The sequence below is a fragment of the Equus caballus genome, chromosome 4 (assembly GCF_041296265.1).
Source record: "Equus caballus isolate H_3958 breed thoroughbred chromosome 4, TB-T2T, whole genome shotgun sequence".
Classification (NCBI taxonomy): domain Eukaryota; kingdom Metazoa; phylum Chordata; class Mammalia; order Perissodactyla; family Equidae; genus Equus; species Equus caballus.
Window position 1 is genome coordinate 2,610,144 of NC_091687.1, and position 16,972 is coordinate 2,627,115.

At 37.0% G+C, this 16,972-nt stretch overlaps 1 protein-coding gene and 1 pseudogene across 18 annotated transcripts in view; one reads left to right on the forward strand and one right to left on the reverse strand.

Annotated features, from left to right (window-relative positions):
- MAGI2 (membrane associated guanylate kinase, WW and PDZ domain containing 2) overlaps positions 1 to 16,972 on the forward strand; it is a 1,262,944-nt gene that overhangs the window by 936,363 nt on the left and 309,609 nt on the right. For all 18 annotated transcript variants that reach the window (XM_070265334.1, XM_070265337.1, XM_023640142.2 and 15 more), the window contains one exon: positions 12,194 to 12,251. In XM_070265334.1, the coding sequence (XP_070121435.1) occupies positions 12,194 to 12,251 (58 nt within the window). The remainder of the gene's footprint in view (positions 1 to 12,193; positions 12,252 to 16,972) is intronic.
- Positions 688 to 3,484, reverse strand: LOC102150626 (small ribosomal subunit protein uS19-like; annotated as a pseudogene).

Genomic DNA, 16,972 nt, shown 5'->3' on the forward strand with positions numbered 1-16,972 from the left:
TTGCTGATGTTGAACCATCCCTGTGTCCCTGGTATAAATCCCACTTGATCATGGTGTATAATCTTTTTAATGTATTGCTGTATTTGGTTTGCCAAAATTTTGTTGAGGATTTTTGCATCTATGTTCATCAGTGATATCGGCCTGTAGTTTTCCTTCGTTGTGTTGTCCTTGTCAGGTTTGGGGATCAGAGTGATGTTGGCTTCATAGAATGTGTTAGGGAGTGCTCCATCTTCCTCAATTTTCTGGAATAGTTTGAGAAGGACAGGTACTAAATCTTCTTTGAATGTTTGGTAGAATTCTCCAGAGAAGCCATCTGGTCCTGGACTTTTATTTTTGGGGAGGTTTTTGATTACTGTTTCAATTTCTTTACTTGTGATTGGTCTATTCAGATTCTCTATTTCTTCCTGCTTCAGTTTTGGGAGGTTGTAAGAGTCTAAGAATTTATCCATTTCTTCTAGGTCATCCAATTTGTTGGCATATAGTTTTTCATAGTATTCTCTTATGATCTTTTGTCTCTCTGTGGTATCCATTGTGATTTCTCCTCTCTCGTTTCTAATTTTACTTATTTGAGTCTTCTCTCTTTTTTTCTTAGTAAGCCTGGCTAAGGGTTCATCAATTTTGTTTATTTTTTCAAAGAACCAACTCTTTGTTTCATTGATCCTTTCTACTGTCTTTTTTGTGAGCAGGCTACTTGAGGGGGATGAAGCGAGAGGAGTGGGTGGCCCCGACCCCGGGCAGGCCGTGCTTCACCGGCTTGTAGGGAATGGAGAACTCGCCCAGGTAGTTGCCACTAATTTCAGGCTTGATCTCCACCTGGTTGAAGGTCTTGCCATTGTAGACGCCCCCCCGTGCTGTCCACCATCTCAGGCAGGAAGATCATGTTGCGCAGGTGCGTCTTCACCACCTTGGGCTTCTCCACAGGTGGTGCCTCCTTCTCGGCCTTGTGCAGGCGCTTCAGGAGCGAGCGCTGCTTCCTGTGCAGCCAGCACTTGAGCCGCCCAGCTGCCGGGGGCTGTACAGCTGCATCAGCTGATGCTAGGACGTGTTCAGCAGCTGGTCCAGGTCCACGCCGCTGTAGGTGAACTTGCAGAAGGTCCGCTTTCAGTCCACGTTTCCTCTTTGACTCGAAAGTTGTTTATTTAGAGTTTTTAATTTCTAGGTGAAAGTTCCTTTGATTATGGTTTTGCTATTAATGTCTAGATTTTATTGCATTATGGTCATAGATTGTTGTTTGTGTTGTTTCTGCCTTTTGGAACTTATTAAGACTTTTTTGTAATCTACTATACAGACAATTTTGGAGAATGTCCCCTGTGTACTTGAGAAGAATGTATGTTCTCTATTATTGGGATGTAAAACTAGAAAGATAGATGGGGGGAGAACCAAAAGATTTGCCTGATTAATTATGCTATATTTAGTTTTCCCAGATCTGTAATTTTGTCAGCTTGACCTGTCTGAGACTGAGAACAGGCTTAACCACCTGCTTTTAGTGTGTTTCTACTTCTCCTTGCAGCTCCTATAGTTGTGGTTTGTATTATTTGACATGCAGATACTGATAACTGTTATATCTTCATTATGAATTGGGACCTTTATTGTTATAAAGTCGTGCTCCTTGTCCTGGTTAATGCTTTTGACTTGAGTTCTGCAGTCTGATAGCAGCACTGTAACTCCTGCTTTCTTATTTTCTTCTATTTTCTGGCATATCTCTGCCCAACCCTTTATTTTTAGCCTTTCTGAATCACTTTGTTTAAAAGTGTCTCCTCTTTACCAGCTTGTAGTTGGGTTTTTCTTTATGCACTAATTAGAAAATCTTAACAAAAGAAGTAAACTGCATTCATTTCTATGCTTTGTTTTAACTCTGTATTATTTGATGTTATATTTTTTGGCCGTATCATGTTATATTGACTGTGTTTCTCTTTGTAGTCTGTTTTGTCTGTCTGTTTGGTATTTAGTGCAGCTTGTATTTGTGTCCTAATGCTTGCCTTTATCCTGACGCTTTTTCTGAGGCCCTTATTCACTTGTTAGCTTTATTCTGGGATTCCCACCTATTGCCTAAACAACAGTCCATGAGATAAAGAATCACTCTCCTTGTCTTTTCCTCTCCTCTCTTTTTGAATTGCATTGTTTCAACAGTGTCTAAACATATGATATTTTCATATTATTCCAACCACCCGTCTCCCCCTTTGTTCTACGCTTAGATCTAGCATTCAACGTGTTGAATGAGTACTATTAGCTCTTGCCTCTGGTCATCTCCTGGTTGAATTAAGATTGGTTTAATTAAGTAGGTACCTCAGGAAGCGTTCTTGGATACAGTATTCCCCAAGTTCTTGCATATTTTAAACTCTAGAGTGTGTGTGTGTGTGTTGGTAGTTAAAAGATATATTGGCTGGCTATAAAATCCCTGGGTCACTCTTTGTGATTCTTTAAAATGCTGCTTCACTGTGCTCTAGCTGTATATTGTTGCTGAGATGTAATAGAAACTTGATTTTTTTTCCCCTTTTAAGGAACTTATCTTTTAGACAGCTTTTCTCTATTTTTTAAGTCTACTGGCTAACTGATATATCTTGGAATTGACTATTCTGGAACAATGTTCCAAGTACATGGAGAGCCTTTTCTATGTGTGTGTGTGTGTGTGTATATATATATATATATATATATATATATATATATATATATATTATATTTTATTTCTGCAAATTTTTCTTATAGTTTTGAGTATTAGTTCTATTATTTTCTTCTTCCTGTATTCCAATTATACATATACTGGATTATCTTTGTCTATCTTCTATGTTAATGACTTCTTTCTGATTCATTTTACCTTTCATTTATTTCATTTTGCTCTCATGGCTATTGCCATGTCTTTGCTCAATGGTCCTTATTATATTTCCGATTGAATCTGTTCTCTCTTGGGCCCCTTTTAATTTGGTTTTAATTTCAAAGATTCTTTTTTTTTTAATTTATTTTCTCATTTTGGTCACTCTTTTTACTATCTTTCTGTTCTTTGTCCTTTTTTGTTCAGAGATTTTAAATTTCTGATTCAAAAAGTTTTATATTTATAAGTGCATGTTTCAAAATATCTTGAGATTTTATTGCAATTTTTTCATTTTTGTTTTTGTTTGAGAGAGGATAGCAAATTTTCATTTGTTGTATTGCTTTGACTCATTTCTGATTTCTTATAATAACTTTGTATGAATAATGCCTGCCATTTTCTGTTGATCTGGCGTTTTTTTCCTAGACCAGCAATAACTGGTTTCATATAAACATAAGTAAAGGATTTGGGTGGATTACTACATTCTTAGTTCATGAGCACCCTCTTCTGTTTCTTTTGTGAAGTACTGATTTTTTAGTGGAGAACATCATTTTCTGCAGAGAGAGTAGTTGGTGTGTCTTAAGATCTTATGATTCTCTTTTGTTTCTGGAGATGCTTACTTTCTACCTCATGCTTCTCTCCTTTCATAACCAAATTTCCAAGGGCCACTTCATCCATCTACATCATCTCCCTCTTCTTCTTAAGCACTGCCTTCCGAAGACTCCTCCTTTCTTTCAGCTTACTTCCAATGCCTTTCTTCCAATTCCCCAAAAGCTGTGTTCTAATCAACCAGGTCTGCTAGCGTTTTCCCACTCAGATGGAAATTTTTCTGTCTCAGGGTGATTTTGTCTGTTTTTCCACCTCCAGGACCCTGGCCCCCTCTTTGTTCTGCCCACTTTGACCTAACTTTCTGATCCAGAATGGGCTCCCGAGCTTGCTCTGCTCTGCTGGGTTGGGGCATTTCTCTCTCTACTTACATATGACTTTTGAAGTTCATAGTATTTTCTTTCTCCTAATTATGTCATAGGTGTGAGTTATGGATGGTTTTATTGCTCTCAGTGGGTATTTATGATTTTTCAGCATAGGTGAAGAGGTTAAAATTTAGATGTCAGCCTTTACACTATATAACGTTTCAATAAATAATTTCAACAGGATGATGATAATAAACAGATAGGTCGATAGTGGGGTTAACATAGATTTATAGAACTTAAGAGGAAACTGGAGATGTATATTTCAAAGTCCTTAGCATACAGTTGCTTCTAAAATCTTACTTGTTAGCCAGAACTTTCTCCAGGGCTCTAGGACTATTAAGGAAAATACTTATTAGCTTCATCACTTTTTGCCATTTTAATGAAGTTTGCAAACTTAAACCAAATATGAGTCTTTTTGAGTCATTAGCAGGCAACATCCTTTTTCTGTCCCATGCCTTCCTGCCACCACTTCTTGTCACCATCTCACATAGATGGCTCTGCCACCATTAAGTTAGCATTGCAAAAGCTCATATCTATATTTGACAGCTTTTTCAAGGTAAAAAAGGGCTCCAACCACCCGAAATATTATTGAGTACACATTTCTTCATGTAACAATATCTGCCAAAAAATCTTGTACATTTCCGACTCAAATTTGGTAATATACCTTAAGGAGTACATTTATTTGCAATTTTTTCCCTGCAATTATGTCTTTTATCAACAACAAGCCCATGAAATCATGGTCAATATTTTTTTTTAATTCCTTATAATACTGTGTTAATGGAATACTCAGGTTGATTCCACGTGATGACATGAATTAAATGTCAGTACTGTAAAGTACAACTCAGCTAGTTCTTCTTTCCAGTGGAAAAACAGGAAAGCTTCTATACCCAGAGCCCACAATTGAAGATCTCCTAGCCTGTATTTCCATGATTTTGACTGGGTTTGTGCTCTTCCGTATAGAGACTCTGAGGAAGATGGAAGAGAGAAGGAACAACACTTTTTAGGTTTTTCAATTTGTTGTTTTGTTTGATTATTTCTTTTGCTGACAGAATGGAATAAAGTTCTCTGGCAAAGAGGAACAAATATGAGCCCTGATACACAGATAAAGCTCTGGAAGGAAACACTCTCAACTCTACCTTTTTGTGGGGGAATGGCACTGTGATCAGCTCATTATTATTATGTGAATTTTATTAAAAATAAGAATGCATTCCAAATTTACTTTTATAATTACAAATGCATTTTTGAATAAAGAAAAAGAGAGACAAAGATACGATAAAGTTTACTAATAAGAAAAATGGCACCTTTTCTATATTTTATTCTTGTACAATATCTTTCTAGTCCTTCTTTTTCTCTTTCATTCTAAAAATGTATTTCTTGTAAAAATTCACACTAAAGACTCTTGTAAAATCTCACACTCCTAAAGACTACTAAAATTCCTAAGGAGCACTTGGAAGCAAAAGTTGTATGGCTTTTCCAGGAAAATTTATATTTCCCAATTTCTATACTAAGTATACAGCAAAAATCTAATAAAGATTGGAGGGGAAGATTTTAATGTGAGTATTAGCTATTATCATGTTTTATTCTATACACGATGTCACTTGACCTAGGGAGACTTTATGTTTCTTATGTTCTGTTGTAATGTCATTGCCTCTAAAACACAGTAGCAAGAGCCTCAATTAAAAAAAAAAAAAAACTGGTCCAAATAAAATAACATAGGGGCTGGGCCTGTGGCCAAGTGGTTAAGTCTGCGTGCCCCACTTCGGCGGCCCAAGGTTTCGCTGATTGGGATCCCGGGCGCGGACATGGCACCGCTCATCAAGCCATGCTGAGGCAGCATCCCACATGGCACAACAAGAAGGACCTGCAACTAGAATATACAACTATGTACTGAGGGGCTTTGGGGAGGAGAAGAAGAAGAAGGAAAAAAAAAAGATGATTGGCAACAGTTGTTAGCTCAGGTGCCAATCTTTAAAAAAAAATAAATAATAATAATAATATAGGGTTGAAGGAAATGGCACCCTGTTCTGGTCCCTGTTTCTGTCTCCAGTATCTTAGTACTTTGCATGCTTCCTAAATTGATCTGCCTTCCTGACTTTGGAGAGAATTTTTAGCTGCCCACCAGGATGGACCTCCACACAACCGTATATGAATTAGCATAGCCCGTGCTATGGCTCATACAAGACACTGCCTCCCAGACAAGGAATGCAGCCTGCCCGTACATTTGAACTCCTATTATTGAATCTGTATGTTCTAGAATTTAAGTTGTAGGAATACTTAAACATGAATGTGGTATTTACCTAGTTTTTCAAGTGAGCAGAAGGATAAGCAACAGAAAAAAAAGTGGTAAAATAGCAAAATTAAAAGTCACTTTCTTAGAAATGTCTTTCAAAAAAGTCAACATAATAGAAAGGAAGACCATAAATGCAAAAATCCTCCATTTTCTTTAAAAATTCAACATTATCCAAAAGAATTCAGGGTTGCATGTACCTGATTCAATGTTAATAAAATGTGAACAGAAGTCATCTAATCAGTGAGTTGATGAAATAGTTTTTTTCAACGTTTTCATTTTGAAATTATTTTAGATTTCAAAAAATTGCAAAAATAATACAAAATTTTTTCTTGTACCTTTCGCCTAGCTTCCTGTAATGGTAACATCTTTCATAAGTACAATTATTGAAGCAGGAAATGAACATTTACGGAGGCTGTTAACTAATCCACAAACTTTATTTGGATTTCACCAGTTGTCTCACTGATGTCCTTTTTCTGTCCAGAACCCAATCCAGAATCCTACCATGCATTTAGTCTCCATGGTCCCTGTCTCCTCCACTCTGTGACAGTGCTGCGGTCTGTCTTTCTATTTCGTGACCTTGACACTTTTGAAGAGCACTGGCCAGTTATTTTATAGAACGTCCCTCCATTTGAGTTTGCCCAATACAGAAGGGACACAGCTCTCAGCCGTACCGGATTATTCTGTGGGTGGATTCTTGACCAGAGGGCAGCCATTACATTGATGTGTCAGGCCAAGTAACTTGGATCCATTTTGAGGAAAATGAACTGGATTAGTGAATTCTTCGGGGGGGGGATGGGATACAGAATTGGGAAACTGAGGTGGCACAGTAGTCATATCAGTGATTGAGATAAAAAGTAGCGTAGAGTCAAGCATGGGGTAGCCATCCCAGGACATAAGCAAGATGAGCAAGCAGAAGGACCAGCCAGAAGAAGAGAAGGAAGGAGACAGACACAGTGAAATGGACCTGAGAGAAAGAAACAGAGATGAAGGACATAGTTTAAAAGACAAAGTGAGACAGACGACAGGGATCTTTCTGAGATATCTTGAGGGAGGGTGTCCTTACAATGCTCCAGTACTTGGGTCCCACTTCCATAAGAAATTCTGTCCTTTGATCCTACAATTTTCCCAGTTGAGGCTTGAACACTGCTTTTTGCTAGCTGTTGCAGTTTTCTGTGATGAAAATGGACCAAACGGACAAATACAGACATACACACAATGTGGAGAGAGCAAGTGAAAATAGCCTGGTAGGTATGGCAGAATCCAGGCAGAACTGGATACCTGTTTAATCTTTCGATTCTGTTGCAGTTTGACAAAGCTTATGACTGACTACAGATTAATCTAGACATTTACACAGACTTCTGCAGGAGTACCTAATTGCTGAATGTGCTCCATGGCTCCATGGCCTGAAGAAAATCTCAATTAAAACAGTTCTTAGCGCAGCGTTAACCTTGCTGATCTCAAGTGTTTGTTTTCCCCTGTTGCATAGTATATGTTATTCTTTCATCAGTGTGACCTTAATCATCTGTAAATTTGTCAGGTGTTGTTGAATACAATCTTCTAAATAACCCAGGACCCAAGAGCTCCAAGCTTCAAGCTCGCCTCACTAGACAAATAGCACTAAATTGGAAATTCTTTTTCTCATTTGTTACCTTAATTTTAAAAAGAAGCAATTGGTTTTTTAAAAGTAAGACAATCCAAATAGCTCATTTTTCACAGTGAAAGATGATTCTTAACTTTCTTAACTTTTCATCAACTAAATATATGCTGTTAAGATTATAAGAAGCTTATAATCTTAAGAAGTTTATTTTATGACTCGTCTTTTAATGAGTGAAAAAAACTTGTGGTTTTTTATTGGCATTCTAGCCTAGATCTTCCTTGGCTGCTCAAGAAAATGTCATTATGGGGCCAGTCCTGTGGCCAAGTGGTTAAGTTCGCCCGCTCCGCTTTGGTGGCCCAGGATTCGGATCCTGGGTGTGGACATGGCACTGCTCATCAGGCCATGATGAGGTGGTGTCCCACATGCCACAACTACAGGGACCCACAACTAGAATATACAACAATGTACTGGGGGAATTTGTGGAGAAAAAAGGAGGAAAAAAGAAAAGAAGAAGATTGGCAACAGTTGTTAGCTCAGGTGCCAAACATTAAAAAAAAATGTCACTAAGGGGAATACACAGAAATATGCATGTGCACGTACACATGTACATAAGTATACACACACATATACACACACACACAAACCTTTTTAAATATTGGTTGTAGATATTTATACCCATTCTGCCACATTTGCAGATTAAGTGATGTATGTATCTGTTACTGGTTTCTTGTAACATTTATCCATCAATGCCTTGCAAATATTTAAAATGAAATGAATGGCAGCTCTTTGTAACAGAAGGTTAGAGCTACAGTGTATCATTTTGTCCCAAAGTGTGAGTTTAAGGCCCACTAATAGTTTGTCTTAAAGTGTATGCGTTTATAACATATAGTTTTGTTTCAGCATGAATTAATAGTTTATCTTAGAAATGTGAAATAAGCAAGCAAACAAACAAAATATATTGATATCTTATGAAAAGAAAATCAAATTCCCTCTAAGTTCTGATAAATACTTCATGATGGCAAGTGAGAAAGGATAATAAATTCTTCCCAGAATCTTTGGTGCTATAGATCTACAATGATAAAGAATCAATGAAATCTGTGCTTCTGGGATACATTGCTTAGAATTAAGAATTTACTCAAAGAAGGGCCAAAGATAAGGAATAAATGATGGAATAGCTTACATTATAAAAGATAATTTGGGGGCCAGCCTGGTGGCGCAGCAGTTAAGCGCGCACATTCTGCTTTGGCGGCCCAGGGTTCACCGGTACGGAGCCCGGGTGCAGATATGGCACCGCTTGGCACGCCATACTGTGTAGGCATCCCACATAGAAAGTAGAGGAAGATGGGGACAGATGTTAGCTCAGGGCCAGACTTCCTCAGCAAAAAGAGGAGGATTAGCAGCAGATGTTAGCTCAGGGCTAATCTTCCTCAAAAAACAAAAAAAGAGAGAAGAAAAAACAAAACAAAAAAAAGATAATTTTAAAACTTTGACCATGAGATGCTTCCATATAACAGTACTGTTAAGAATAGGACTAATATCCATAAAATTAACTATATTCAGCTTTTACACTATGTTATTGAATATGGTTACTTTACATATTATTGTATTCACAAGATAATATTAAACCTGTTACAAATTTGAATCCATGTAGTCAGCCATGAATATCTGTATTATCAGTTGCTGTCCTCTGTAGAATCTTTTACTTTAGCTGCTTGTAAAAGGCACCAAATAGATATTTGTCAAATGGATTCTTCTTTTTAATAGACATATTCTCCAATAGCTTGGGGGATTTGGTGAAAACCATCTGGATGGTTATTCTCCTTAGTCTAACTTAAGTGTTGTTTATGCTCTGTTAAACACAGTGTCTAAATTGATATCTAAAGTGGTTAAGATTGCTGGAGCCAGAGTACAGAGATTTTAAATCCTGAGTGATTGTTAGGATAAAATGAATTGGTGCATGGAAAGTCCATCAGGACCTCAACCATAGTAAATACTCAGTAAAAATTTTCTCTTATTATCATTTTGAAGGAAAAATTTCTTAAGGTACTCACAATCTGGTATTATAAGTTTATTAAGATATAACTAATCTAAGAATTATTAAACTCATAGCCTAGACTTATGTTTAACAAAAGGACTAGAAAAATTTCTTCAGTATTTAAGCTAAGCTCCAATGATAGAAGCCATAAAGAAGACACCAAGAAATTTGCCACATAAAACTTAAAACATCTCTGTGTTAAAGAAAATGTTCAACAAAATTAAATGCAATATATCTGATAAAGGATCAGTATCCTTAATAACTAAACAACTCTTATGAATTGATTTCTTTAAAGGAGAAATGTACAAAAGAAAAAATTTCCCCAGGATGAACAAATGAAAAATGTTCAAACTGACTAGAAACCCAAGAAAGGTAAATTAAAACAACTGTGAGCTGCCATTTTAAAATACATTTAGCTGACTTTTAAAATCATGATATACAGTAGTTTGTCTACATATCTAAAATTCAAAAGCTCTAAAAACTGCCTTTTGTAAGTCATTTTGCAGCAAAACATAAACTGACATGGACGCCCTGGCAGCAAACCAGCACTAACTGATAGGAAGTGGTCCTGGTTTACGATCTTAGTGGAAATCTTCATTTTGGCCGCATAAATACTCATGTGTTTGATTATAAAGTGCTTCCCCAGACTCCGCTTGGAGTGTTATGGAAGAGACAGCATTTGCATCTGATTAACTTTCTAAAATTAGAAACATTCTGAATTCCAAAAGCTATCTGTATTTAATGTGGTGGGATGGAGAAACAGTTACTCATAAACTCCCAGTGAGATTATAAACGGATGCTCTTCTGTGCGTGGGAAGTTGGCGATCTGGCTATTTATCAAAAGCCGTGAAAGAGTGCCATGCCCTTTAACCCAAAGTCCCCCCTCTGGAGATTCATCATTACCAAATTGCTAGGAAAATGATGAAAGATTTAGGTTTTAGTAAATCCAACGCAGATGACATGTAACAGGTAAAAACTGGAAAGTCCCAAATGCGCAATAATAAAAGACTGGAGCAATTACCTGGGCTCCAGCCACACCATGGACTACGACTGTGCCTCTTAAAAAGGGATGCCGTGCAGTCACACTCTTGCACGTCAAAAGATGCCCTGATATTTTGCTAAGTGGAAATATCAGGCTATGAAAATAATATGCACCATATGACCTAATTTCTTTTAAAAAGTTATGTATTTCTTTTAAAAAGTTATACACCATATATATGTGTGTGTGTGTGTGTACACATATATATATATATATAAATATTTGAAGGATAGTCACCAAAATATTAACAGTGGTTGTCTCTGGATGGCAGGTGATTCTAATTTTCTTTTCATAGTTGTGCCTTGTCTACAGAGAACGTGTGTTACTACTATAATAAACTTTTAAATTTAATTTAAATATATTATTTAAAGCATGTCAATATGTCTTACTTAGATTTTGAGTTCTAGGTGTATACAGTTAATATCTATCAAGAAAAATATAATATTCTAAATATAATATAAAATTATATTTATTATAAATAAAATATAATAATAAAAATATAATATTTATATTTTATAAATAATTATGAAGACTCAGTGTATTTGCAAAACTGTATCACCAAGCAAAATCTGGTTTTCAAACAGCGTGTTTTGCCTAGAGTAGCGTTTATAGTTTTATTGATATTTGAAATGTGTGTGTGTTAAAATTAGCCCTGGAGAATGAGGAATATGAACTGTATTGTCAAGGAAAGAGTGTTTAGAATTTTAGTCTTTATAAAAAATATGCCCCGGGGGCTGGCCCCATGGCCTAGCAGTTGAATTCGATGCTCTCCACTTCTGCAGCCTGGGTTCAATCCCCAGGAATGGACCTACACTGCTCGTCAGCATCCATGCTGTGGTGGTGACCCACACACAAAATAGAGGGTGATTGGCACAGATGTTAGCTCATGGCAAATCTTACTCAGCAAAAAAAAAAAAAAAAAAAAAAAGCCCAGAGTGTATATACCGGCAGCATTCAAATCCTGACCCATATGGAGAGAATAGTAGGATGTCAACTGAGAATTTAAGATGTCTTTGTTTCAGCCATCAGAAGCAACTTGCTATCCTCAGAAATATATTTTGAAAATCTGATCTTTTTCCTGAAACGCTCCTTTTAACAATAGAAATCAATAAGAAAGCTGTGGGCACTTTCAGGAGAGTGATTTGCCGTCTGTATTTTCTTGAGTGGTGCTAACGTGACGATGTGCCATCCTGCTGCTTGGCGTGGAATAAACAGCCAGACCCAGCAGTCTATCTGCAGAGAAGAAAGCTCTGTGTTTTAACTGCCAATTTTCAAGCCAATGCTTCTTATAGCTCCTACAATATGCGTCTGAAATTTGGTGCTGACTCTGAATGCTTGATTTTGCTTTGGTAGACTATGTCTGCAACCCATGTATGATTAAATTATATTACTTTTTATTAGAAATTGTGATATCTGTTACCTTTTTACTGAAAGAAATAATTCTTTATTTTTCAGAGCTTCCGTATGGCTGGGAAAAAATCGATGATCCCATATATGGCACTTATTATGTTGAGTAAGTCTCTAAGTTTGATGTCAACTTGTTATTAATATGTTGTGAAGTTGTGTTCGCATTTCATCTATTGAGCATGTGTGGCTAACAGTCCTTTTATCTCCCTTTCATCTTCCTTTGAAGCTTCCATAAAGACTCTAGGAGCACTAACTAGCCGTTTCTTGACGCTTCAGCTGATAATTTGTCACTGCTTTCCTTTCACTCATGATTCTAAAACACCAATTGGAAAAATGTGTGGCACCCTGTTCTCTAAATGAGCCGTAATTAAAGATATCAAAGTAAATGTCCTTCATTTTGCAACCAAAATGTTGAAAGCTGACTAGTTGTACAAAAAAGATGTTCTATTAAACCAAATTTCGAAGTCAATTAGATGAAGCAGCCATATTTTCCAGTTGAAGGATGAAATAAAATTTAGATTTTTTAAAATCTTTTAAGACCCCATCTCAAATCAGTAGTATTCTTCCTGTAGATTAGACTTTTATGTTGTCTACTGAAGGATGCGTTGCCTTAACATATCTTAGCATAACGTGCGCTATCCCCTCTATGCATCCTTTTATTCAGAATAAAGCCCCTATTAGGGATTAAATTATATACATATTTTTTCTTGGAAATATCAAGTAATTTTATAATTTTCAAAAGTTAAACGGGTGACTTGTTTTTCCAGAACCCCTTTTTCTAACTGAGAAATTTTTAATTCTTATCTATTGTGTCATGTTGTTAATGTCATTTGGGTGAATAAAGCCAAAGAAATGCAGAGGTTGGAAAACGAAAGATATTCACATTATTTATCAAGATCTAACTCTTTTCTCTAATTATATTCTGTTTAGCAGTAATAATCTAGATGGTCAAGGGTTACAGATTAAGGGCGTTATTGCTAAATTGTTTTTGTAACAATATTCAAAGAGTCGCTAAGCTTTGACTAGGTGTTAAGCCCTTCTTCTCACTGGGCAGTTACTGCAGAGTGAGACCTGCGTGCCCCCTGCCTTCCAGCCTCTCCCTCATGGGCACTGGTCTGGAGCACTTTAACCTACCCTCTTCATTTCAAAAACACCCCAATGTTTCCACCACAGTCAGTCATTTCCAGTCAAGGTGAGTTCACCTCATGTGCCACGTGCAATCTCGTAACACAGTATCTGATGCTCTAATGTCATGTGAATGCTCAATAGATGCAAAACGTAGGACAAACACATGGAGGTATCACTCATTTCAAAAATAAAGGGAAATCACTTATAAATACTTATAAGCTTCCCCAGTCCCACTACAATGCTAATCAATTAAAATGAACATATATTTTCATAAGAATGTAGCTGCAGCTCTTGGAGGAATTTATCAACATTAAAGGTTTCCAATGAATGTTAGCTTGTCTTAATTCACTGAAGCTGACTTTACTGTGCCTGAGCCTATTATATCTGAAATTCAAGGTAGTGTCATGTAAGGAGAGAGAACTGAGGTATGTGACATACCAAATCTTATCTTTAATACACTTCCTTACAGAATTAATTGAATAAGAACGTTTTCCTTAGCCAAGATATTGGCAAACTCCATAAAAACCTGGATAGCAAATATTCTGGGGGGGGCCATATGGCCTCTGTCATAACTATTCAACCCTCCTGGTTGTAGCTTGAAAGCAACCATAGGCTGAATTTGAATGAAAGGGTGTAGCTATATTCCAACAAAACTTTATTTACAAAAATAGACAACTGGCCAAATGTGGCTTGTAGGACATATTTGCTGACCCTTGCCCTATTCTAACTCTTCAGATAGTTCTTCCTTGTCCTCAGTGCCTTTCAAGCTGACTTCCAATGTGGGAAATAGTGTTTAACGCAAACCTTTCTTCTCTGCCCTAATTGTCTGTCACAGAGTTGAGACAGTCCACATGTTGGAAAGTGATGCTTGCTACCTTCTTGATCCCTGAGGTGTGTGTTCACATAGAGAGCTGCTGCTGGTAGACTCCTTGTAGTTAATTATTGAATTGGGCATTAGCTGTAACCCTAAAAGAAAATTGCCATTATTATCTTTCTGCTTCAAATGGTTGTCTTTTTATTTGTTTTTGCTTAAATTATATTTGTCTCTACATTTCCTGACTTCACTTTTCATGTATCACTGCCATAGTCAGAAAAGTATTCGTTAGTCAGTCATGTCTCAGCTACTTAGATCAGACTAATATATTTAATAGTTTTAGATTTAAAGTGGTTATCAGGGCAAAATACAGGTCATAGTGAGTCAAATAGTTTAACTTGTTCATCATTCAGTTCTACTACTTGTCATGGCTTTTGCCCCATTATGTGATTCTATAAGATGTACCAATCCCGATACTTGGGTGTAAGGCTCTATCAGACCAACTGAAAATTGAGACAGATAATTCAAACCTAAAGACAATTTTAAGTAGAATTGATTCCAATATTTCTTAGAAATGTCCTTTGGAAAAAATTCATCAAAATAATTAAAATACTTCTACTTATTCTATATCATGTAAACATTATTTGAAATGAAGGATATCTTGCCTCACAACAAAGACAACTTTGTTCATTTTAACTGGAATACACCAATTTCATGGTATGTTTTAACTGTTCAAAAAATATGAATCTCATCTCCATTATACTATTATTTTCCAAAAGTATGTATTGGTTCTGAATAGTAATCTTGTTTGTGGAATCTATGTGAATACATTTGTGACATAGTGTTTATTCATCACTTTAAGTTCATAGAGTATTTTTGTTGGAAAGAGGTCCCTTATTTCTTATAGTTGATTACACAGAAAAAAACGGTAAACGTGTAGTTTAAGTTGCTATATCTTTTCACTATGGATATCATAAATATAAAATATAATATGCCTAGATTAAGACACTGTTTCTAATTGTCATGATAATGTTAAAGTCAACATTTCAACAAATCATATATTTTAATTTGTAATATTAGTATTCAGTTAATAGGACAAAGCAAAGTAGTCTTTCCTGTAAATCTGTAGTCAAGAAAATGTTGATTCACTAATTCTATTAACAATGGTGAGCAATGGGTTCTCTGTAGAGCTATCATTTGGGTGTTTAATTACACACCATTTACATAATTAGAGGCACTGGTTACAAAATATGAAAAACATTCCACCGTCCCACCCAGTGGCAAAAAAGCCTGTGCAAGTACTAGAAGTCTGACTTAGCGGTCAGTCACTCTCTTCAAATAGACCAACAGCTGGGAGAGAAGTTGCAGTGCCGGCTCTCTGTCATCAGCAGGACGTTGAAATAAGCCTGTGCCTCTGGCACGGTTGCACGAACGCTCCACAGACAAGCACATAGGCGTTCCAGCAACCAATAGCAGGAAGGTGTTTATACCACTGGAAGCTGAGAAACCTGGATTGAAGAGTTTTGACCACTGTTACTGACTTTACCCTACTGTGCCGTAATTCTATCCTGTGCAAATTCAGTTTTAAGATTACAGGTTTAATATATTCAGAAGTCAGAAAAATTATCGACACCATCATCATTATCACATCATCAAAATAGTTAACATTTATCCAGTGCTTATTCTGCACCATGAGCTGGGCTCAGCACTCAACAGTCATTGCCACATTTATAATCCTTTCTACAGTGAGAAGGAGGGAAATTGTCTTAAGTTTACAGATGGCGAAACTCTGGCCGAACAAGTTCCGTTAACTTACCCACTGTCACACGTTATTGAGAGGAATGGCTGTAATTTGGACCCAGGCACTCTGACTGTAGAGCCCAGACTCCAAACTCTTGCTCAAAATGCAGCCCATAAATTGAGCATTCACATCCGTAATGGTCCAGACAAGCCTGAGACTCATCGCTGGAGAAGAATGAGGAGCCCTAGAGAACCTCTCCTCCCTATCTGCCTTCTAATATAGCATCACAGGGAGAGTCCAACAACAGGAGGTGGTGTATGCACAGCCCTGTAAGACCGGCTTCTGAGCCACCAGCTCCATTCCCCATGACTTGAGAGTGGCTCTGGACAGCATGGCCACCAGGACCAAGACTTGCAAGACCTGAAAGAAAAGGAGTCCGGTAGTACGTGGACCTTGACGTAGGGATGTTGGCACTAGTTTGAGCAACAGAGGGAGCCACACAGCTCTCTGTTTTAGAGAACAGTAGGTCCTACTCAACATCTGTCCTGATTCATCTGCAGACAGGGCAGACGGACCACGTTTTCACTCTATGTAGCAGCAGAAACAAGGTAGCCCAATTTCTCCTGACAGACGCCAAATCCATGATAGCACAGCACTTAGCAACGTATTAAGAAGTCCTAAAGTTGCTAACTAGAAATGTAACTGTCACTGTTCATAGAGAAAGGGAAAAATCTTAATGAAAAAAGTACAAAATGTAAAGTTGAACAGCTGTGACTTTTGTACAAATGTGGTTTTTTTCCTCCACTTTTGTGAAATTATATCTGCTGGGGACATTTTGGTTTCAATGGCAGTGACACAATTTGCTTAACTAGCTAGTCCAGAAGACACAATTTTCTGGAACAGCTTTCATGCAAAGCTGCATCCTCTGGCACAGAGGGAAAAGCAAACTATGTAACTACAGTTAAAATGATGGTGGGGACTGACAGATGTGATTTTCGTGTAAAGGTTTTACAAGTTTTTCATGTGATGTCACACATCTGCCACTATAAAATGTTACTTGTGTGCAACCCCACAAAGTAGGAAAGATACTGCATAGTATCTTCAATGTAACATTAAATGTAAAAGGAAAATCACATTCATTTCA